Source organism: Artibeus jamaicensis, unplaced genomic scaffold (genome assembly GCF_021234435.1).
Source record: "Artibeus jamaicensis isolate MK-2021 breed Jamaican fruit bat unplaced genomic scaffold, CSHL_Jam_final contig_384, whole genome shotgun sequence".
NCBI lineage: Eukaryota > Metazoa > Chordata > Mammalia > Chiroptera > Phyllostomidae > Artibeus > Artibeus jamaicensis.
In genome coordinates, this window is record NW_026521810.1 from 8038945 (window position 1) to 8062198 (window position 23254).

General features: G+C 40.9%; 1 protein-coding gene across 1 annotated transcript in view; it reads left to right on the plus strand.

The window, feature by feature from the left end:
* Window positions 1-23254, plus strand: part of VWA3B (von Willebrand factor A domain containing 3B) — a 190688-nt gene that overhangs the window by 56087 nt on the left and 111347 nt on the right. The window contains 1 exon segment of the mRNA XM_053664701.1: window positions 11096-11221. Within this exon segment, the coding sequence (XP_053520676.1) occupies window positions 11096-11221 (126 nt within the window).

Consider the following 23254-nt stretch of genomic DNA (forward strand, 5'->3'; position numbering starts at 1 on the left):
CCAGGGATCAAACCCGCAACCTAGGTATGCACTCTGATTGGGAATTGAACCTACATCCTTTTGGTGTATGGGATGATGCTCCAACCAACTGAGCCACCCATTCAGGGTAATGGGATGCTTTTACTTTCCTGGGGCCCACTCTCAGAATGCGTCTGGGGCAAGCTTAGGAATCTGCATTTTGATAAGCAGATTGGGGGATTCTGACATGGGTTCTGATGATCACACTCTGGGAAGATCATACTGTAGTAAGAGCCTGTTTCCTGTTTCTATTTCTGATCAGATATTATAGGCATTGATCGAGTTCTGTGAATGATGTTGCCCCAAGAAAGTGACTTGTTGAGAAGAGGATATTTTTAAAAAATATTTATTTATTTAGAGAGACAGGAAGGAAGGGAGAAAGAGAGGGAGAGAAACATTGGTAGGTTGCCTCTTGTATACACTCCAACCAGGAACTGAACTCACAACCCAGGCATGTGCCCTGAGTATGAATCAAACCAGTGATTTTTCACTTTGTGGGACGACTCCCAACCCACTGAGCCATACCAGTCAGGGTGAGAAGAGAATATGTTTAAATAATTGGCTTCTTAGTTTCTAGGGCAGTCTTTTGTGAATTTGAAGAAAATAATTAGTCTCCTAAAACCTGCTCATTCCTGAATGTCCTTGCAGAACAGGGAATGGACCATACTGTGAAAGTGAGACTTAGTCCCAAGTAGCTCACATGACCCATTTTCACAAAAACATGCTTCTGTTGAGGGCAGGAGGCTGAATAGATGCTGGGCCTGAATAGTGTGGGCCTGCTCACCCAAAACAATACCTAGCTTACTCTTTCTCTGTTGATTCAGAGTTTTGGCCAATGGGAATCAGAGAGCAGCTCAGTGACCAACTTGCATTTGTGTTATGGACTGGAGTTCACTTAGAACAACAGGAAGGTGAGAATTTTTGTGATGGAAAAGCTGAAAAACAATTTTAATAACTTGTTCTATAGAAAATTTATAAAATTCTCCTGCATTTACCATTTCATTAAAACTCTTACCCTTTGGGCTTCAGGACTTCTGGCCAAGATGGAGGCATAGGTAGATATACTTTGCTTCCTCCCACAACCAAAAGAAGGACAGAAACAAATTAAAAACAAAAAACAACCAGAACTGCCAGAAAATCAAATGGTATGGAAGTCCAACAATCAAGGAATTAAAGAAGCATTCACATAGGCTTGCGTGCTGAGACAAAGAAATATGGCCCAAATGAAAGAACAGATCAAAACTTCAGAAAAAGAACGAAGCAATGAGGAAATAGCCAACCTATCTGATGCAGAATTCAAAACACTGGTAATCAGGGTGCTCACAGAAATGACTGAGTATGGACACAAAATGGAGGAAAAAGTGAAGGCTATGCAGTGAAATAAAGAAAAATATACAGGGAACCAACAGTGAAGGGAAGGAAACCGGGACTCAGATCAATGATTTGGAGCAGAAGGAAGAAATAAACATTCAACTGGAGCAGAATGAAGAAACAAAAATTCAAAAAAGTGAGGACAGGATTGGGAACCTCCAGGACAACTTTAAACGTTTCAACAACCAAATCATAGGGGTACCAGGAGGAGAAGAGCATGACCAAAAAATTAAAAACTTATTTGAAAAAATAATGAAGGAGAACTTCCAGGAAGTCCAGGAAACCCAGGTAGTCCCAAAGAAATTGGACCCAAAGAGGAACACACCAAGACACATCATCATTAAGTTACCCAAGATTAAAGATAAACAGAATATTAAAAGCAACAAGAAGAAAGGAGAGAGTTACCTACAAAGGCGTTCCCATATAACTATCAGCTGATTTCTCAAAAGAAACCTTACAGGCAAGAAGGGGATGGAAAGAAGTATTCAAAGTCGTGAAAGGCAAGAACCTACATCCAAGATTACTCTATCCAGCACAGCTATCATTTAGAATGGTAGGGCAGATAAAGTGCTTCTCAGAAAAGGTCAAGTTAAAGGAGTTAATCATCACCAAGCCCTTATTATATGACATGTTAAAGAGACTTATCTAAGAAAAGAAGATGGTAAAAACTATGAACAGTAAAATGACAACAAACTCACAACTCTCGAAAAGTGAACTGTAAAAAAGAGCAAAAACAAAAACAAACTAATCAAACAACTAGAACAGAATCAGAGTCACAGAAATGGAGATCGTTTAGAGGGTTATCAGTGGGAAGGGGGAGAATGAGGAAAAAAGGTACAGGGAATAAGAAGCATAATTGGTAGGCACAAAATAGAGAGGGGGAGCTTAAGAATAGTATAGGATATGGAGAAGCCAAATAACTTACATGTATGACCCATGGACACGAACTGAGGGTGGGGAAGAATGCTGGTGGGAGGTGTGGTACAGGGCAGAGGGGGAGAAAGGGGAGACAAAATCGGGACAACTGTAGTAGCATAATCAATACAATTTACTTAAAATGGTATTTATAAATAGACTGGATTTATATAAGTTATATTCACTGGTATTTTTAACATTTTTTTAGCTATTGCTTCTCCATCCCTGTGACTCTGTTTTTATCACCTACTTGCCTGGTAGCACCCAGAGCCACAAGTAATGCTTCTTGCAAATTTAGTGGAGCACTTGCTTTTTACCATGGAAGGAATGGTGGCGGTTTATATTCAGGATTTTTATAGGAATGTTGGACAACTAGACCACATTAAATTAGCACTTGACGATTCTCCACTTAGAAGAGAGGATCCAGGAGCTAGTACCATAGTACTTAGTAGGAGTTTAGTAGGAGCTATCTACTAAGAGTTGCCCACACTTGGTATTTGAAATTGCTTTTTAAGATAGCATGGCCCTTGTGAGACTTACAAGGGGGACCAAAAAAAAACCCCTAGAATTTACTTATAAAAATTGTATATTTATTCTTACACGTTAAACTTCAGTCATTTTCAAAGTACTCTCCATTTAATGCAATATACCATATTTTTTCAGACCATAAGACACACCTAGGTTTTAAAGGAGGAAAATAGGAAAAAAATTTTGAAGCAAATAATGTGGTTAAATACTTAATAACACACATGACATAATATTTCACCAATATAAATGTAAACAGAACTCAGCAGCAACATTAACAACCATTATTCCTCCCAAATTTGGGTGGGGGGATGCATCTCAGAGTCTGAAAAAGATGGTACCTATCAAGATTTCTTTTCACTGCTCAAAAAAGTTTCTGAACTCGTCAATTTTGGTGCCTTTTAGTGCTTTGCCATTTTTTGTTTCTCCTCTTCCACATCAGCAAAACATTTCCCTTTGAGGGCTTTTATCATCCAGGGAGACAAAAAAGTCACTTGGGGTGAGACCAAGTGAATGGGGAGGGTGGGGCATGGGGGTCACACTGTTTTTGGCTAAAACCTGCTAAACAACTCAGTGTGGTGTGTGCAGGTGCATTATCATGAAATGAGCAATGGCATTGAAAGAGTTCAAACGAATTTCACTGAAGCCAAATGCAACCTCTCACAACAATGCTAGCTGCTACACTGATATAAATGGGTTCCTAGAACACTCACCTAGCAGGGAAAGCCTGTACTACAAGGGACCTGCCCTCTAGATTAGTCTTGTTTTTTGGGGGGTCCCTCTTCATATATGAGGAGGTCTGTCCATAAAGTATTCAGCCACATAATACGGAAAATAGAGATGTTTATTGAAGAAGATACAAGATATAAGAAACATTGTACATCAGACAATGATATCTGTCCCCTTCAAAGTAGGCACCTTGAGACCTCATACAGTTCTACTAGTCGCCATCAGCTGCTTCGTCATATTTTCCTGAATCTCATAGATAGTCTGAAATCTCTTCCCTTTCAAAGGTGATTTTAGTTTTGGGAAAATCCAGAAGTTGCAGGGCACCAGATCTGGGCTATAGGGGGGCTGAGTCACCTGGGCAATTCGATGTTTGTCAAAAAAAACTCTGCATGAGATGTGTTGCATGAGCAGGAGCACTGTTGTAATGAAGCTGTCAATCACCAGCTGCCCATAGCTGCAGCCTTCTGAATCATTCAAATAGTTCCTGTGGAGGAATGTTCAAGCTTCACACAAAATTTGAAGCAGATTTGTTGCTCTACTGGCTCAATCATTTTGAATGTGACAACCACACAGTACACATGTTCATTCACCTGCATCTACCACTCCCACTGACTAGTACAATGAAGTCATCATTGTTCATGTATGTACATTCCAGTCCACTCTCCTTGGCTGCCAGGTTACATTGATATCTCACAAACCATTCTCATTATATTAACAATGGCTGGACTTTTTCCAAAGAGACCTTGTATATTCATTGTCTCTAAGATGTCAGATATTTATCCAGATGGCAGAATGACTTTATTTACTTTAATTAGTGTTTAATTCCATAGCACAAGACTGAGTGCAGCTTCATACTCAACTCAGCAGTTACTGCTGTGGGGCCAGATCAAGCCAGCAGGTGTTCAGTGACCTCTTGACAACAACATCTTAGTAGTATGTAAATAATTTAATGCAAGTAATGGGGAATATTTTCATTATGACAAAAGACAAAAAGTACTGATTTCACCACTTTCAATCCTTTTGTAGATGTAGTAAGTCCCCTTTCACCAGACCTTTGTCATAAGTTTAGGTCTCTGGGAATTTGAAGCACCTCATAGTTTTTTAATAACTTTAAAATATTATATATTGCTTCCTGAAATACAAGTGTGTGCTGATTTTTCAAAAGAATGCAGTCATTTGATGGTTATATTCAGCTCTCTCAATGCTCATGACTGAATAGCAGTTTAGTGCACAGGCAGACAGCAAGGTCTCTACCCAGCTCAGCCTGTTCTTCTCCAGGAGTCCTGGGCAATGGGGAAAGGGCCAAAGGCAAATGGGCCTCAGTAAGACCTGGGAGGTGGTCTGGGATTCAAGGTTACTGAGGGTGGTTTGTTTCTGGACTGCCATCTCCTAGGGCTACATTAAATTGTCCTTGGACTAATACCATGTTTAACTGCTTTTCTAATTGCCTTTCACATCCTGCTATTAGGATGATAATGTTTCAGATATTTGGGAAAGACTTGCCTATCTGTGGAGTGAAGATCTAAAAGGAAATTACTTACTACTTTGGGGCATGTCATGGTTAATGTCTGGAATAGCTAGGGCATAGCCATATACTCAGATGATAGGAGCCTGTTACATATCACTCAGAAGAAATTTTTGCTATTTGGGGGCTGCCAATGATGAGGCAAGAAGAATGTTTAGGTGCTCAATAACTGTTTCTTCATATGTAGGAAAAAGAAAAACGAGAAAGGATAGGGATTCTTACCAAAAACACTGTATCCTTTACTAAGTGCTCTGAAAAATACAAAGAAAAAACACTGTCCCCAGTCAATATGACTACAATCTAGTGGCAAAGTTGGCCTGTGCCAACATAAACAGCAACCCAAGACTGCACACTAACTCCACAGCATAGCTGTAGACCATAGCTTCAACAGTAGGGTTTGGCCATGGACACACACTGCTGAGTGGGGAGCTGTGTTGTTGTGAGCAGCTACCAACTAAACAGGGTTGACTTACATCAGACTGGATTCAAGGTCATGTGTATACTAATTCACTATATTGATGGTTCTTTGTGTTCTTTGAACTGGAGGTTGGAGTGATGGATAGTCAGGAATTGCATGTCCTGCCAACCCATCTGGTGGCATGGCCCAAGATTGTGTCCTGGTAGCAAAGAACAGAACAGTAGCTGTGGCTGGTTCCCAGAAGTTGAGCAGAAGGCAGACTGGTGTTTTGGGGGGTGGCTGGGCCTAGCTTGATGGTGGAGTCAAAAGTGCCTTTAATGAAAGGTGGGGCTAGGTGAGTATGTAAAGGTCTATGAGCCCCCCTGATAGGGACAACAGTGGGAGGAAAGGGCCCTAGAGGCCTGGGAGGACAGTGCTCTGACGAGGTTCATAGTGTCAGAGTATTAGAAGGAGTGTTATGGAGCCTTGAACCCTGGCACAGGGAGCAGCTCAGGGAGCTACATCCTGGCGCTGGCAGTGTGCACCCACCACAGAGTAGCTCCTCAACAAATATTTGCTAATTGAATAAATTAAGGAATTAAACTCAAAGTGGACTTATTCCAGTAGATGTGACATGGAAGATTTGACAATATTGATGTTTTGTGGCAGGTACTCAGGGCTCTTCCCCTGACACATCAAAACATATCCGAGACTTCTGGCCAAGATGGAGGCATAGGTAGACACATACACTTTGCCTACTCACACAGCCAAAAGAAGGACAACAACAAATTTAAAACAAAAAAATAATCGTAACTGCCATAAAATTGAACTCTGACAACAAGTCTGACAACCAAGGAGTTAATGAAGAGACATTCATCCAGATTAGTAGGAGGGGTGGAGATGGGCAACCCAGGTGGAGATGATGGGCCAGTGAGGCAGTAGATGGCAGACCACATTTGCATGCAGGTAAACCAGGAGAAACAACTGGGGAGCAACACATGTCATGCAACCCAGGGTTCCAGGGCTGGAAAAGAAAGCTTCAAAACCTCTGGCTGTAAAACCTGTGCAACTTGCAGCAGGAAGAGAAACTCCCTGCCTCACAGGAAAGTTTGTTGGACAGACCCACAGGGTCCTAGAACATACACATACACACCTACTCAGCAATCAGCACCAGAAGGGCCTAATTTGCTTGTGGGTAGTGTGGGAAGTGCACCACAATACAACAATGTGTTGCCCACATGTAAGTTCAAGTTAAAGGAGTTCATCATCTCCAAGCCTTTATTATATGAATCGTTAAAGGGACTTTTCTAAAATAAAAGATCAAATACACAAACAGTAAAATGACAACAAACTCATAACTCTCAACAACAAAACCTATAAAAACAAAAACAAAAATGAACTAAGCAAACAACTAGAACAGGAACAGATTCACAGAAATAGAGATTACGTGGAGGGTTATCAATGGGGAGGGAGAAAGGGGAGAATAGGGTAAAAGGTACAGGGAATAAGAAGCATAAATGGTAGGAACAAAAGAGACGGGGAGGTTAAGAACAGTATAGGATATAGAGAAGCCAAAGAACTTATATGTATGACCCATGGTCATGAACGAATGGGGAATGCTGGTGGGAGGGGAAGTGCAGGGTAGAGGAGAAGAAAGGGGAAGAAAAAAATGGGACAACTGTAATAGCATAATCTATAAAATATGCTTGAAAAAAGAAAACATATCTGACCTGGGTTTTGTTTCATTTGTTAAATGAGCCAGTCTGGAAGTTCAGTACTGGGAGCAAATGTAGAGCACCAGTATAATGTGACATCTCTCCTAGCAGATGTCAGCATTAGTTGTTACCATGGTAAGTGGGCAATGTTGAGGGTTAGTGCAGGAGGAGTCAATGATTTGGAGGATTTTTTAGGTCACCCAGATATCTCTGACAGGAACTGTCTCCTGCTACTGAGCACTGTAGGCCTTGGTTGGCTGATACTCTGTGATAGTCAAGAACCGTAGCATCTTTTCTCCGGTTGAGTCTGAAAAATTTTAAGTTCACAGAGCTCTCTGAACACTAGTGTTTCCTGTGCCTTGTCCTCCTTCCTCTTCTGTTTCTAGTGGGGTTGTCTCCTTGGGCTGCAGCTGTCCCATGTCTTGGCTAAGTCCCTCTCAGAGGTGACCCCTGATAAAAGTGGCAGCCCTTCCACTCTGCCTGTGAAGTAACTTGAAATAAAACCTCTACATACTGAGTTATGCTTTTTTACTGCCCTTTGTTTTTTCTTGTTCATTAGTTGCTTTTGTTTTGTTTTTAAGCAAAACTAGTTAAATGGATACTTTTGAGTTGTTCTGTTTCCTGATTGCCAGTTTAAGAATCTACAGTTGCCGGTCATGGCCCTTCGGCCTGGTCTGTGGAGCACAGCAGTTGTGGCCAGCCATGTTGTACTCTCCAGAAGTTAACCCAGTGTTGTCATTCCAAAGGCACTGTGGTGACTGCCTACAGTTCTCTCAGCTTTCCTGACAGGCCCTGGGCCAACCCTGAGGACCCTTCCCTATTAGAGGATCCCAGAAGCAAAGCCATAGCTGACAAGTGCAATAAAAGCACAGCTCAGGTTCTGATCTGGTTCCCCATGCAGAGCAGTTTGGTCGTGATCCCAAGTCTGTGACACCTGAACACATTGCTGAGAATTATCAGGTTTTTTACTTTTAACAACGGGGAATTACCACGTTTTTTGGACCATAAGACGCACCTAGGTTTTAGAGGAAAAAAATTTTTGAAGCCAAAAAATGTGGTAAAATATTTAATAGCATAAATAACATAATATTTCACTAATGTAAAGGTAGAGATACATTCGGACTATAAGACACTCTCCCCTTTCCTCCCAAATTTGGGGGGAGTGCGTCTTATAGTCCAAAAAACACAGGTAAGCACTTCACGCAGCTACCACAGAAACTAGAGCATCTGTGTCTTGGCGAACTCTTCAGGCCTTTCAACAAAGAGTGTTGAAGCTGTGAGTGCCTGCTCTTCCCCAAGTGACTTGCTGCTGTCCATTCTGCCTCATTCTTCCTTTGAGTAGTGTGGCATGGCCCATGCCCTTCAGTGGCATGTCAACCACCTGCAGATGAACCAGCGAGGGTGTGACCAGCCTGGACCTGGGTCTGTAAAGCAGTCTGAGTAGATTAGAGGTCTCTTCCAGTTTTCTTGTCTACCAAGGAAAGTACAACTTCCATACCCTTTTCTGACTGAATTGTATCTACAAAGTGAAAAACAGTGCCATTAACAATTGGATTTTGACAGCTTGGAACTATAATCCTTTTAGTCAGACTTCTTCTTGCCTCAAATAACAAGTACTTTTGCAGGCTTGAAAAAAAAGAATTTCTAGCCCCCTAATTACAATGGCTAAATAAGTGTGGCGATAATCCTAATTGCGACTTGCACAGGAGAGTGTGTCTCAGGTCACTGCTGCTCCATAAGCATACTCCCCTGTTCCTGGATCAAGAGGCAACTGTGTTTCCTTGGAAATTTTTCATTGGATGCTGGCCTGTAGTCACTTCCTCTTAATTTGTGAATGAAATGCCTTGTCTCGTTTGAAATGCTTTAAGAGAGAACCTGCTACTTATCATGTCCATGCCGCAGCAAGCAGTTGGAAGTCAGGCTTGCTTTCACAGCAGCAGAATGGCCTGTGGGCTTACGGTTTGCATTTGGCAGCAGCCTGTGATCATTTTGGAGGTCCAGTGTAGAACGGAATATACATCACATTTCACTCCCTGGACTGTTGGTGCTTGAAAAGCCTTGGTGGCCATCCATCTGTGTCAGAACTTGTCACCATTTCTTTACAAGCACCGGTCTGGCCAACTTTGGGAGGGACAAAGTTGTGTCCCTTTACTTCTGCCCTGACCTTCTTGACTACTTTTTAAGTCAGAGACATTGACTCTGGTCTGTCCCAGTCTGTCTTGGTGGCTTAGGGTCAGCCCTTTGCTTTGGTGCATGAATCTTCTGAGATGGCCTGTAGACTTTATTGTGGTCTTTCATTCTCTATGGCTGTGTGATCTCAGTTGTCTGTGGGCTAGTATGTAGACAGGTGTGGTAAGTGGGGTTTCATCAGTAGTGGGAGCAGGGGCTGCAGGGCCCCTTTATAATCATTCACCACTTGCTCAGGGCACCTAGTCGTGGTGGCTGAGTTGGTGCAGTCACATCAACCTGGGCTTGACTGTGCTCTGCTACTTATTGACAGTGTAACTTTGGACAACTCAATCTGCCTCAGTTTACACAGCTATAAAATGGGGACAAGAATAGAATTTGCCTGCAGAGTTGTGGTGAAAAGAAATGAGAAAATGTTTAGAAAGGCCCAAACATAATGCCAGGCACATAGCAAGTACCCCAAAAAGGTATTTATCATTACAGAATTTGGATGCAGCTTACTTCAACAGTAACATCATCAGTGTTCTCTGAACCAACCCCATACAAGTCTGTGATAGAGTTATTTGGTTGTGTTTTTTAAAATAATGTTTCTATTGGAATGGAGTCTTTAAAACTAGAGAATACAACTGCTAAATTCTTGTCTACACAACTGTATTAAAAGCAGCCCTAAAGCAGGGACTCTCTTGTAGCTTCTGTGGTGCCTTGAGTAGTGCCAGGCTGGTGGCTGGGCCTGCAGATGCCCCTAAAAATGTGTGGGAGGCATCTTCCACTCAAGGTGGCCTCTTGGCATCACTACAGGCCACGTGTGTATAGCACAGAGGTATGGAGATCATTGTAGGTTCATGTAAAGTTGTAAGAAATGGTGCAGAAGTACCCATGTGCCCTTTACCCAGTTTCTGCCTACAGTAACATCTTGCAAAACTATACAACAATATCACAAGTAGGATATTGACATTGATACAGTCAAGATACCACCACAGGATCCCTCCTGTTGCAGTTTTATAGCCACACTTGCATCCTTTCTGCTCTTAGACCCTCCTTTTACATTCAGAAACTATGAATGTATTAGAGTCTGGACCTAAGTGAGACCAGAGCCTCTATTCCAGCCTTGGGTGTCTTACTATAGATGAATTTTGGTTAATTGATTGATTGTAAGAGTGACATAAATGAGCCATATTATTAAAAATAAAATATAATACAGTCCAACCTAGCCCTAAACAGAGAGAGCAGAGGTCCAGAAAAGGAGGCCAAAGACTCGTGATTACATCAGGGGAAAATAAAGACTTGTGAATGTGCTTTTGGAGAAGTAGGCAGTCTCAGCTAAATCAAGAAAGGATGAGGGTCATCACTCCCATAAACCACTAAATTTCCTTCCTCATTATGTTCATTGTGGTATTTCTTAGGTGCCTTTGAATGCTTTTATTCTTTATCACATTCGAATACTGTCAATAATTTATCTTTAACAATTCTAGCTGCTATAAATATTTACTTTATAAAGATTTATGGCTTCCCAAAATCTGCATTTATAATTTCCTAAGATGACAGCACTTCCTTGGGGACTTAAGTTCTGCTTCTCAGAGATTAGTGGGAAACATGCAATTTGATGTTCATACATGTTCTAGAAAACTGGCTGGGATGTGCCAGGTCTGCTAGAACCACCAGAGAGTTATGGGTCAGCCACAGCTACGCACTCACGCTGTGTTTCCCTCCTAGGAGCTGAGGTCCGAGAAGACGTGTTTCTCATTTGGAGGGAGATGGAGGAAGCCTGCAGTACGCTGGCCCAGATCCAAAGGCTGGTGGCCGAGCCTTCCACGTCTGATGTAGCCACAATAGACTGTGGTGGGTGCAGCTTACAGTCACTACTGTGAAAGAGTCAAAACTGTTGCTGGTTGGGGATGGGGGCTGTTTCCAAGTTCTTTACCAAAAAGTACTCATCCCAGCCTAAGGAGAGCATCTGGAGCTGTGTGTGTTCATATGCTCATGCGCACATGTGCACATATGTGTGCACATATGTTTGTGCATGGTCATGTGTATGCGCATATGGAGATTGTTCAAGAAAAAGCAGAGTTGTACAGCTGATAAAATAGTAAAGGCAGATTCTATTCCAGACTAATCTCTCCTGTTGCAGTAGTCCAGTTTGTATCATCTCTTTTCCCTGTGGCAAGATACAAACTGGGCTCAGTTATGAACATGACATGGACAAATGGGGATTTATAGCCAAGGGGCAGTGTGTGGGGGTCTGTAGGTAGATAGGAAACTACTGAGAAGAAACATCAGGTATGGCGGGGATTCCTGGCTAAACTGACTTTTTTTTTCTCTTACTTTTTTTTCTTTTTTTTTTTATCTAGTTAGTTATTTTTCAAGTACATTTTTTGTCTATTTCTCCCATCCCAGCCCCCCTCCCTGCCCTGTCTCCCCCCTCTCTCCCATTCCCTTCCCCCAGTCTTCATCTCTGTGTCTTTCATACTTGTTCCTCAAAATCCCTCCCCATTTTTCCCCTTAAATTCCCTTCTCTCTCCCCTCTGGTCGCTGCCCCCTTGTTCTCTATTTCAGTGTCTTTGTTTTTATTGTTTGCTTGTTTGTTTTATTGTTTAGCTTCCTGTCAAAGGTGAGATCATATGGTATTATCTTGAGTAAATATCCATGCCAGGTAGATAATGGTAATACTGCTGCTAAGGCGTTTGTTTGGGGGAATGTGGTAGACTGAATGCACCTCCCCTCAAATTTATATGTTGAAGTCCTAACCCACATTGTGATTATTTGGAGTGGGGGACTGTAAGAAAGTAATTAATATTAAATGAGGTCATAAGGATTGGGCTGTAATCTGACAGGGCTGGTATCCTTATAAGAAGAGGAAGAGACACCAGCCACCTCTTTCTTGCCACATGTGCAAAGAGGGAAAGCTGTATGAGGGCACAGTGACAGGGTGTCCATCTACAAGCCAGGAGATAATGCTTCATCAGAAACCAACCTTGTGGTCACCTTGACCTTGGACTTCCAGCCTCCAGAACTGTGAGAAAATTACCCAGTCTGTGGCATTTTGCTATGGTAGCTCGATCAGACTAATACAGGGAGTATTTAAGCATAGGGTAGTGAGTTTTGAGGGTTAACGTGAGCTTTTTAGATATTATTCCTAAAGGAAACAGAAGAGCTGTTGGCTCCTGTAATTGATAGAAGGCTAGATCACTGTTCCTTTCATTCCATGTAACACACACACACACACACACACACACACACACACACAACTAAAAACAAAAATAACTCAAAAAATAAATTCTCAAAAGATGCTTCAGATATATTTAAAAAGGAAAATTTGGTCAGGACCTTTTCACTGTTGGACACCCACTGAAGCTTTTGTAACTCAGAGGCCACATGTAGAGTGTCTGACCTGCTCCTATTGCTATCCACAGCCCAGTGTTATTGAGGCAAAGGCTATGTCAGCCCCAAACCTTGTATCCGCTTCACCTGGAGGTAGTGACCATTCCCCATGTTTGGCTGCCCACGGCCGGCAGACTAAGGAGATAGGGTGGTCATCAGGGGAGGGGAGGGTCAGGATGGAAGAGACTATGTAGGCTGCCATTGTATATGGAACCTTCATGTGGATTAGACTAAAAACCCCTTCCTGGGCATAGCAGCCCATCTATGGCCCCTGGGCTGGGCACACTGGTTCTGGGATCAGCAGACACCTAAGACTATGGGGCCAGGAGGCAGAGATTGCTCATCAGCCTGATACCTGGGATAAGATGGTGAGGCCAAACGTTCTGATCACTGGTAATTTTGGACTCTTTTAATTACCAGGCACAAGACAGGAGAATTCCCTGGGAAAAAACTGATAAGAATATATGAGGCAATAGTTTTTAAAGACACTGGACACTAAGCAATGAAGTCCAGTGATCCCTAAGATACAGAGTAAATCTTGGGTAAGCTCTATGTTTATCCCAGCTTAATGCTTTGAGAAAGTTTCCAGGCCACCATGTGGGAGGAAGGATCTAAGTGGGTCACAGAAAACTTCTGAGTTTGGTAGCCAGAGTGAAGAGTCCTGGGAGACTGAGACATTTAGATTTCTCAGGACAAAGTATCAGAGAGGGGAGAGGTACACAGAGAGAAAACTCAGGAAATCTGCAGAGAGCTCCCCTTGAGAATACTGCTTAATACTGATCAGCTCATTTATGTGAGGAAATTACCTTAGGTTGGGAAACATCCATTTGAAAGAATTAGAAAGAAAGGGCTGATAGTAACCTGAGGGGAGAGGGGAGGGAATTTCAGGGGAAAAGGGTGAAGGATGTGCAGGAACAAGTATAAAGGACACATGGAAAATAATAGGGGGGTTGGGGTGGGTGGAAACAGGAGAGAGGTGGGGAGGGCTGGGGGAATGGGCTGGGGTGGGGCAGAAAGGCAGAAAACTGTACTTGAACAACAATTAAAATTAAAAAAGAAAAAGAAAAAGAAAGGGCTTGGAGCTTGTGCTGTTCTCACTAGCCCAACTTGTGAGGCACTGGGGACAATACTTGGGAAAGTACTGACTTGGTAATGGGGACTGACTAGCCTTAAACTGAGCTCTGGGCCATCCTAAGAAGTCATTAATACAAGACATGGAAGTAAATAACTTTTCATAGGTAACTTAACTGCATCACAGAACAAAGCTCACAAAGACTGACAAAAACAGAGAAACATCCAGCATCCATCAAAGTAAATTCACAATAATTGGCATCCAATCAAAGATTACTAGGCATGAAAAGAATCAGAAAATGTTAACCTGAATTATTAACCCATCAAACTCACTGGGAACTGACACAGAAATTGGAATTGGCAGAAAAAGACATTCAAGCAGTTATTATTACTGTATTCTGTATGTTCAAAAAATTAAGTAGAGCCAGGGGAGATATTTAAAAAGACACATGTTGAACTTTTTGAGATGAAAACTTTTAGGGAAGGGCGAGGAAGGAGGGAGCAGATTCCATTTCCCCCTACACACAGTAGAAAAACCTAGCTGATCTATGGAGCAACAGAGCACACAGCCAATAGTACCCCAGCATATATGAAGATAGGAGACCAAAAATTGTAGTGGACATTGAAAAACCAGACAAGTAGGTGGAAGCTGTGAACACCAGGATACCCACTGGAAGAGGAAACCCAACAACAAAGGAACCACCAACAGATAACAACAGAAGGTGAAGGAGGGAGTGGAAACCACACTAGCCTTAATCTAGGATCTATCTGTAAATACAACTAAATAGTAGAGAAATTACCCAGAACAAACAACTGAACAAGAACAAGAGAGAATCCTCAAAACCTTGTACACATGGAAGAACCAGCTTCAACACAACTTGCCCACACCAGCATAACAAAATTCAAAAGGTGGTGGACAGAGTGACCCTCAGTTAACCAGCTGGAGGAAAGGACCCACTAAAGAAAGACCCAACAACAATCAAAACCCAAAGACAAACACAGAGCCAACTTAAAGGACAACCCAAGATTATTGAGCTCGAGAAATCAAGGAGATGGCACCACTGAATCTCATAGGTATTCTACCATAGAAGTTCACACTGTAAGCCCAGGGAGTCAGAACAGATAAATTTAAGAAGCTGAGGCTAACAAGAAGAGTCTCACAAACAATGAAAAGACAAAGAAACAATTCCCAAATGAAAGGAAAGGAGGAAGCCTCAGAAATAATGCTAGATGAAATAGAGGCAAGTCAGCTATCAGATACTGAGTTCAAAGTAATGATTATTAGGAAGCTCAATGAGCTCATAGTGAATTACCAGAAACTAAAAGGAAACTACAATGAATTCACTGCAAACTGTATCAACATAAAAAGGAAATAGAAATAATCAGCAAGGGCCAAGAGGAAATGAAGAATACAATTTCTGAACTGAAGAACACAATAGAAGGAATTAGAAGCAGGATCAATGAAGCAGAAGATTGGATCAGTGAGCTGGAGGACAAAGTAGATAAAAACACCCAGAAAGAGCAAGAAAAAGAAAAGAGGCTCAGAAAGAATGAAGAGAAATGCAAGACAATATGAAAGGTAATAATGTCCATATAATAGGGATACCAGAAGGAGAAGAAGAGCAAGGGATAGAAAACGTATTTGAAAAAGTAATGATGGAAAACTTTCCTAATTTGATGAGAGAAAAAGTCACACAAATCCAGGAAACACAGACAGTCCCAATCAAGAGGAACCCAAAGAGGCCCACTTCAAAACACATCCTCATTGAAATGGCAAAATTCCAAGACAAAGAAAGAATCTTAAAGGCAGCAAGGAAGAAAGAGGAAGTAACATACTAGGGAGCCCTGATAAGTTTAGCAGCTGACTTCTCAATGGAAACACTCCAAACCAGAAGAAAATGGCAAGAAATATTCCAAGTGATGAGAACCAGAGGTCTGCAACCAAGGCTACTTTACCCATCAAGGCTCTCAATCAAGATAAAAGGCCAAATAAGTTTCCCAGACAAAAGAAGTCTAAAAGAATACCCTCCTCCAAACCAGCGCTGCAAAAGATGCTAAAGGGACTGCTTTAAGGACAAGAAGGAAAAGAGAGAGAGAGAGAGAGAGAGAGAGAGAGAGAGAGAAAGAAACACAGGTATGAAAATGGCAATGAATAAGTACCTACAATAATCTTAAATATAAATGTATTAAATGCTCCAATCAAAAGATATAGAATAGCTGAATGGATAAGAAAGCATGACCCACACATATGCTGCCTACAAGAGACCCAAATCAAGACAAAAGACCTACACAGATTGAAAGTAAAGGGCTGGAAACAAATTTTCCAAGCAAATGGACCAGGGAAAAAAAGCTGGGGTAGCAATACTCATATCAGACACAATAGACTTTAAAAAAGGGGCCATAAAGAGAGACCCAGAGGTCACTTCATAATACTCAAGGGAAAAATCCACCAAGAAGATATAAACATTGTAAATATATATGCACCCAACATAGAAGCACTCAAATACATAAAAAAAGTCTTAGAGGACTTCATGAAGGATATTGACAGCAACACAATTATAGTAGGGGATTTTAACACCCCACTGTCAAAAATGGACAGATCTTTCAAACAAAATATCGACCAAGATATTGTGGCATTGAACAATGCCCTAGATGAAATGGACTTGACTGATATATATAGAGCCCTTCATCCCAAAGAAGCTAAATACACATTCTTTTCAAATGCACATGGAACAGTTCCAAAGATAGACCACATGATAGGACACAAAACAAGCCTCAACAAATTCAAGAAAATTGAAATAATAGCAAGCATTTTCTCCAACCACAAGGGACTGAAACTAGAAACCAACCCCAAGGGGAAAATCCCAAAACACTCAAAATCATGTAGATTGAATAACATGCTATTAAACATTGAATGGGTCAAGAATGAAATTAGGGAAGAAATCAAGTTTCTGGAAACAAACCAAAATGAACTCCCAAAAACCCAAAGCTTATGTGACACAGTGAAGGCACCCTGAGAGGGAAGTTCATAGCAATACAGGCCTACAAAAAAAGGGTAGAAACATTTTGAACAACCTAACCCTATGCCTACAAGAACTCAAGGAACAACAACAAAGACAGCCCAAAGCAAGTAGAAAAAAGGAAATAACCAAGATCAGAGCAAAATTAAATGACATAGAGACTAAAAGCACAATTCTAAGGATCAATGAATCCAGGAACCAGTTCTTTGAAAAGATAAACAAAATAGACAAGCCTTTATATAGGCTCATCAAGAAAAGAAGAGCCCTGACTGGTGTAGCTCAGTGGGTTGAGCACAGGCTTGTGAACCAAAGGATCACAGTTCGATTCCCAGTCAGGGCGCATGCCTGGGTTGCAGGCCACTTCCCAGCAGGGGACCCAGGAGAGGCAACCATACATTGATATTTCTCTCCTTCTCTCCTTCTTTTCCCCTCTAAAAATAAATAAATAAAATCTTTAAAAAAAAGAAAAGAAAAGGAGAGAGAGGACCCAAATAAACACTATAAAAAATGAAAGAGGAGAGATTACAACTGATACCACAGAAATACGAAGCATGAAGCATTGTAAGACATTACTATAAAGAACTGTATGGCAAGGAATTTGAAAACCTAGGTAAAGTGGATAAATTTCTAGAGAAATATAATCTTCTAAAACTCAATGAAGAAGAAGCAAAAAGCCTGAACAGACCAATAACAATAGATAAAATTAAAGCAGTAATAAAAAAATTCCCATCACACAAAAGCCCTGGACCAGATGGTTTCACAGGAGAATTCCACAAAGCATTTAAGGAAGAGCTAACCCCTATCCTTCAGAGACTATTTCAAAAAATCTGAAATGATGGAAGACTCCCAAACTCTTTTTATGAAGCCAGCATGATCCTAATCCCCAAAACAGACAAAGACACAACAAAGAAAGAAAACTTCAGGCCAATATTGCTGATGAACATAGACACTAAAATCCTCAACAAAATATTGGTGAATCGCATCCAACAATACATTAAAAGGATCATACACCATGACCAAGTGGAATTCATCCCAGGGATGCAAGGATGGTACCATATTCGCAAATCAGTAAATGTAATACATCACATAAACAAAAGCAAAGAAAAAAATCACATGATCACATCAATAGATGTAGAAAAAGCATTTGATAAGGTAGAATACCCATTTATGATAAAAACACTCAGCAAAGTGGGCATAGAGGGAGCATTCTTCAACATAATAAAGGCCATATATGAGAGACCTACAGACAATATCATACTCAATGGGCAAAAATTAAAAGCTTTTCCACTAAGATCAGGAACAAGACAAGGTTGTCCACTTTCACCACTTCTATTCAATATAGTATTGGAAGTTTTAGCCACAGTGATCAGACAAGAAAAGGAAATAAAAGGCATCATAATTGGAAAGGAGGAAACAAAACTGTCATTGTTTGCAGATGACCTGATAGGGTACATAAAAAATCCTATAGACTTCCCCCCAAAACTGCTCTACCTAATAAACTAATTTGGCAAAACAGTGGGATAAAAAGTCAATATCCAGAAATCAAAGCATTTTTGTATACCAACAATGAAACAGCAGAAGCAGAAATCAAGAAAAAAATTCCACATGATATAGCAACAGGAAAAACAAAATACCTAGGAATAAACCTAACCAAGGAGGTAAAAGACCTGTATGCAGAAAACTACACAACACTGAAGAAAGAAATCAAGGAAGACACAAACAAATGGAAACATATACCGTGTTCATGGATTAGAAGAATTAACACCATCAAAATGTCCATACTACCCAAAGCAATTCACAGATTCAATGCAATACCTATTAAAGTACCAATGACATATTTCATAGACATAGAACAAAAACTTCAAAAATTTATATGGAACCATAAACGACCCCGAATAGCTGCTGCAATTTTGAGAAAGAAGAACAAAGTAGGGGGGATCACAATACCTGATACCAAACTGCATTACAAGGCCACTGTAATCAAAACAGCCTGATACTGGCATAAAAACTGGTATATATAGACCAATGAATCAGAACAGAGAGCCCATTAATAAACCTACATCTCTAAGGTCAATTAATATTTGACAAAGGTGGCAGCAGCATAAAATGGAGTAAAAATAGCCTCTTCAACAAATGGTGTTGGGAGAGCTGGACAGCTACGTGCAAAAAAAAAAAAAAAAAAAGAAGAAGAAGAAGAAAAGAAACCTGAGCACCAACTTACACCATACACAAGAAGAAATTCAAGGTGGATAAAAGATTTAAATATAAGCAATGATACTATTAAAATCCTAGAGGAGAACATAGGCAGGAAAATCTAAGATATTTCACGCAGCAATATTTTCACTGGTATATCTTCTAGAGGAAGGGACATAAAGGAAAGAATAATCAAATGGGATCTCATCAAACTAAAAATCTGCATGGCTAAAGAAAACATCAGCAAAGTGAAAAAGGGAACCGACCATGTGGGAAAATATATTTGCAAATGGTACCTCAAACAGGGTTTGAGCTCCAAAATATATAAAGAACTCACACAGACAACTCCACTCTAGGAGACCAAGTACACAATTAAAAAATGGGCAAGGGATCTGAAAACACACTTCTCTAAAGAAGATATACAGAGGGCCCAGAGACATATGAAAGGATGCTCAGCATCACTAGCCATCAGAGAGATGCAAATTAAAACCACAGTGAGATACCACTTCACACCAGTGAGAATGGCCATCATAAAGAAATCAAGAGACAAGTGTTGGCAAGGCTGTGGAGAAAAGAGAATACTAGTGCACTGTTGGTGGGAATGCGGACTGATGCAGCCGCTGTGAAAAGCATTATGGATTTTCCTCAAAAAATTAAAAATGGAACTGCCTTATGACCCAGTGATTCTACTTCTGGGAATTTATCCAAAGAAACCCAAAACACTAGTCCAGAAAATATAAACACCCCTATGTTCATTGCAGCATTATTTGCAATAGCCAAGATTTGGAAGCAGCCCAAGTGTCCATCAGGAGATGAGTGGATTTGAAAGCTGTGGTGCGTATATACAATGGAATACTCAGCTGTAAAAAGAGAAGGAAATTTTACCCTTTGCAACAGCATGGATGGACCTGGAGAGTTTTATACTAAGTGAAATAAGCCAGTCAGAGAAAGACAAGTACCATTTGATTTCACCCATATGCGGAATCTAATGAATGAAGTGAACCAACAAGCAAAATAGAAACAGATTCATAGAGAACAGGCTGACAGCTGTTGGGGTTGTGGGCTGGGTTGGTGGAGGGATTCAGGGGAAAAAAAGAGGGAAAACTCATAGGAATAGTACCAGAAGAGGTAGAAGAGGGTATGTGGGGAATAAATGGTGATGGATGGAGACTTGACTTGAGTCCTGAATGCAATACAGTGTACAGATGATTTGTTGTAGAATTGTGAATCTGAAACCCATATAATTTTGTTATCCAGCATCACCCCAATAAAGTCAATTGAAAGGGAAAAAAGCTCTGGCTGGATGGGGCAATTAGTTGGAGTGTGGTACTGTATACCAAAATGTTGCAGATAATGATTCCTAGTCAGGCAAATACCTAGGTTTCAGGTTTGATCCGTGGTTGGAGTGCATATTGGAGGCAACTGATCGGCATCTCTCTCTCACATTGATGTGTATCTCTCTCCCCTCACCACTCTCTTCCCTTCTTGTCTCTTGAAAGTTAATCAGCATATCCTTGGATGAGTATAAACAAACAAACAGACAAATAAGTAGAAAGAAAAACCTATAGATCAATATCTCATATAAATATAAATGCCAAATCCTCAAGAAAATACTAACGAATTGAATCCAGAAATATATAAAAGGAACTTGACCAAGTGGAATTTACCTCAGAATGCAATGTTGGTTCCACATACAAAAATCAATGTAATACACCATATTAATAGACTAAAGGACAAAAAACACACGATTATATGAATAGATGTGGAAGAAGCATTTGACAAAATCCCATACCCTATATGATGAAAACACCCAACAAACTAGGAATAGAAGGAAATTTCCCCAGCCTGATAATGAGAATCTATTAAGAAGTTGTGGCTAACTTATGTTTATGGGGAAAGACTGAAAACTTTTTTTGGAAATCAGGAACAAAACAAGGATATCTGTTTTCACTACGGCTATTCAGCATTGTACTGAAGGTTTAGCCAACATAACTAGTCAAGAAAAAGAAACAAATGTACCAGGTTAAAAAGGAAGAAGTAAAATTATCTCTAATAATAAATATTTAATTTGGTACTGACACATGCTACGATGTGAATTAACTTGGAAAACATTATGATAAGTGAAAGAAGCCAGACACAAAATATCACAATTTGTGTGATTTCATTTATGTGATAAAATAGGCAAATCCATAGAGTAAATTAGTGGGGGGAAGTAGAGAAGGAAAATAGGGGTTTCTTTTTATGGTGATGAAAATATGCTGAGATTAAATTCACTAAAAATCACTGAATTGTATACTTGAAAATGGCTAATTTTATGGTATGCAAATTATATCTCAACAAAGTTTTTTTGTTTTAGTCATGCTCTTTTTTTAAAGATCTTATTTATCTATTTTTAGAGAGAGAGGAAGAGAGGGAGAAAAAGAGGGAGAGAAACATCAATGTGTGGTTGCCTCTCTAGTTCCCCTACTGGGGATCTGGCCCACAACCCAGGCATTTGCTTTGACTGGGAATCGAATCTATGACCCTTTGATTTGCAGGCCTGCACTCATCCCACTGAGCCACACCAGCCAGGGCTCAACAAATTTTTTTTCTCTTTAAAAAATTTTTAATATATTTTATTAATTATGCTATTACAGTTGTTCTATTTCCCCCCCTCATTCCCCTCCACCCTGCACACCCCTCCCCCACCAATCCCCCCTTTAGTTTATGACCATGTGTCTCAAGTTCTTTAGATTCTATATTTCCCCTACTATTCTTGCCCTCCTCTATTATCTATTTTCTATCTACCGTCTATGCTACTTATTTTCTATACCTTCTCCCCCCTTCTCCTTCTCCCACTCCCCTGTTGCTAACCCTCCATGAGATCTTCATTTCTATGGTTCCACTCCTGATCTAGCTGTCCTCTTAGTTTGCCTTTGGTTTAGGTGTGGTTCTTAATAACTGTGAGTTTGCTGTCCTTTCACTGTTCATCTTTTTTATCTTCTTTTTCTTAGATAAGTCCCTTTAACATTTCATACAATAAGGGCTTGGTGATGATGAACTCCTTGAATCTGATCTTATCTGAGAAGCACTTTATCTGTCCTTCCATTCTAAATGAAAGCTTTGCTGGATAAATCAACCTTGGATGGATCAACCTTGCTGTAGGATTTCATGACTTGGAATACTTCTTTCTAGCCCCTTCTTTATAGCCCCTGCCTGTAAGGTCTCTTTTGAGAAATCAGCTGACAGTCTGATGGGAACTCCTTTGTAGGTGACTGTCCCCTTATCTCTTGCTGCTTCTAGGATTCTCTCCTTCATTTTAATCTTGGCTAATGTAATTATGATGTGCCTTGGTGTGTTCCTCCTTGGGTCCACCTTCTTTGGGACTCTGTGTGCTTCCTGGACTTCCTGGAAGTGTATTTCCTTTGCCAGATTGGGGAAGTTCTCTTTTATTACGTGTTCAGATAAGTTTTTCACTTGTTGCTGGTTCTCTTCCCCTTCTGGTACCCGTATAATTTGGATGTTGGAACATTTAAAGATGTCCTGAAGGTTTCTAAGCCTCTCCTCACTTTTTCTGAATTCTTGTTTCTTCATCCTCTTCTGTTTGGTCACTTTTTTCCTCTTTCTGGTCCACTCCTTTGATTTGAGTCCCATTTTCCTTTCCATTACTATTGGTTTCCTGTGCATTTCCCTTCATTTCTATTAGTTTAGCCTTCATATGTTCCTCTAATTTGTTCCTCTAAAATCAACCAGTTCTGTGAGCATCCTGATCACCAGTGTTTTGAACTGTGCATCTGAAAGTTTGGCTATTTCTTCATCACTTAGATTTATGGGCTCTGGGGCTCTGAGTTGTTCTGGAGCCATGTTTTGATCTGTTCGTGCCTGTTACGTATGAGGAGCCTTAGTTGTTCACCAGAGCGGGGCCACCCAGGTCGCTGGTTTGTGACGCTGTATGTGGGGGCGGGGTCAGAGAGGGACAATGGTGGTTCCCTCTGTTGTTTCCTGCTGCTGGGGCCTGCACGGTCCATCTCACTGCTCGCTCCTTCACCAGTTTATCTGCACGCGAATGTGTGACCACGGTCAGCCTTCAGTGGGTCCACCGCCTTGCACCCTCAGTGGGTCTGCCCACTTCTCCACACCTGGGATCTGCCCACGGCTGCTGGTGCACCTGGGTCTCATGCCCAGGTTGGTCTGGTGGATCTTTCCTGCCCGACCCGCTCTGCTGCTGGCT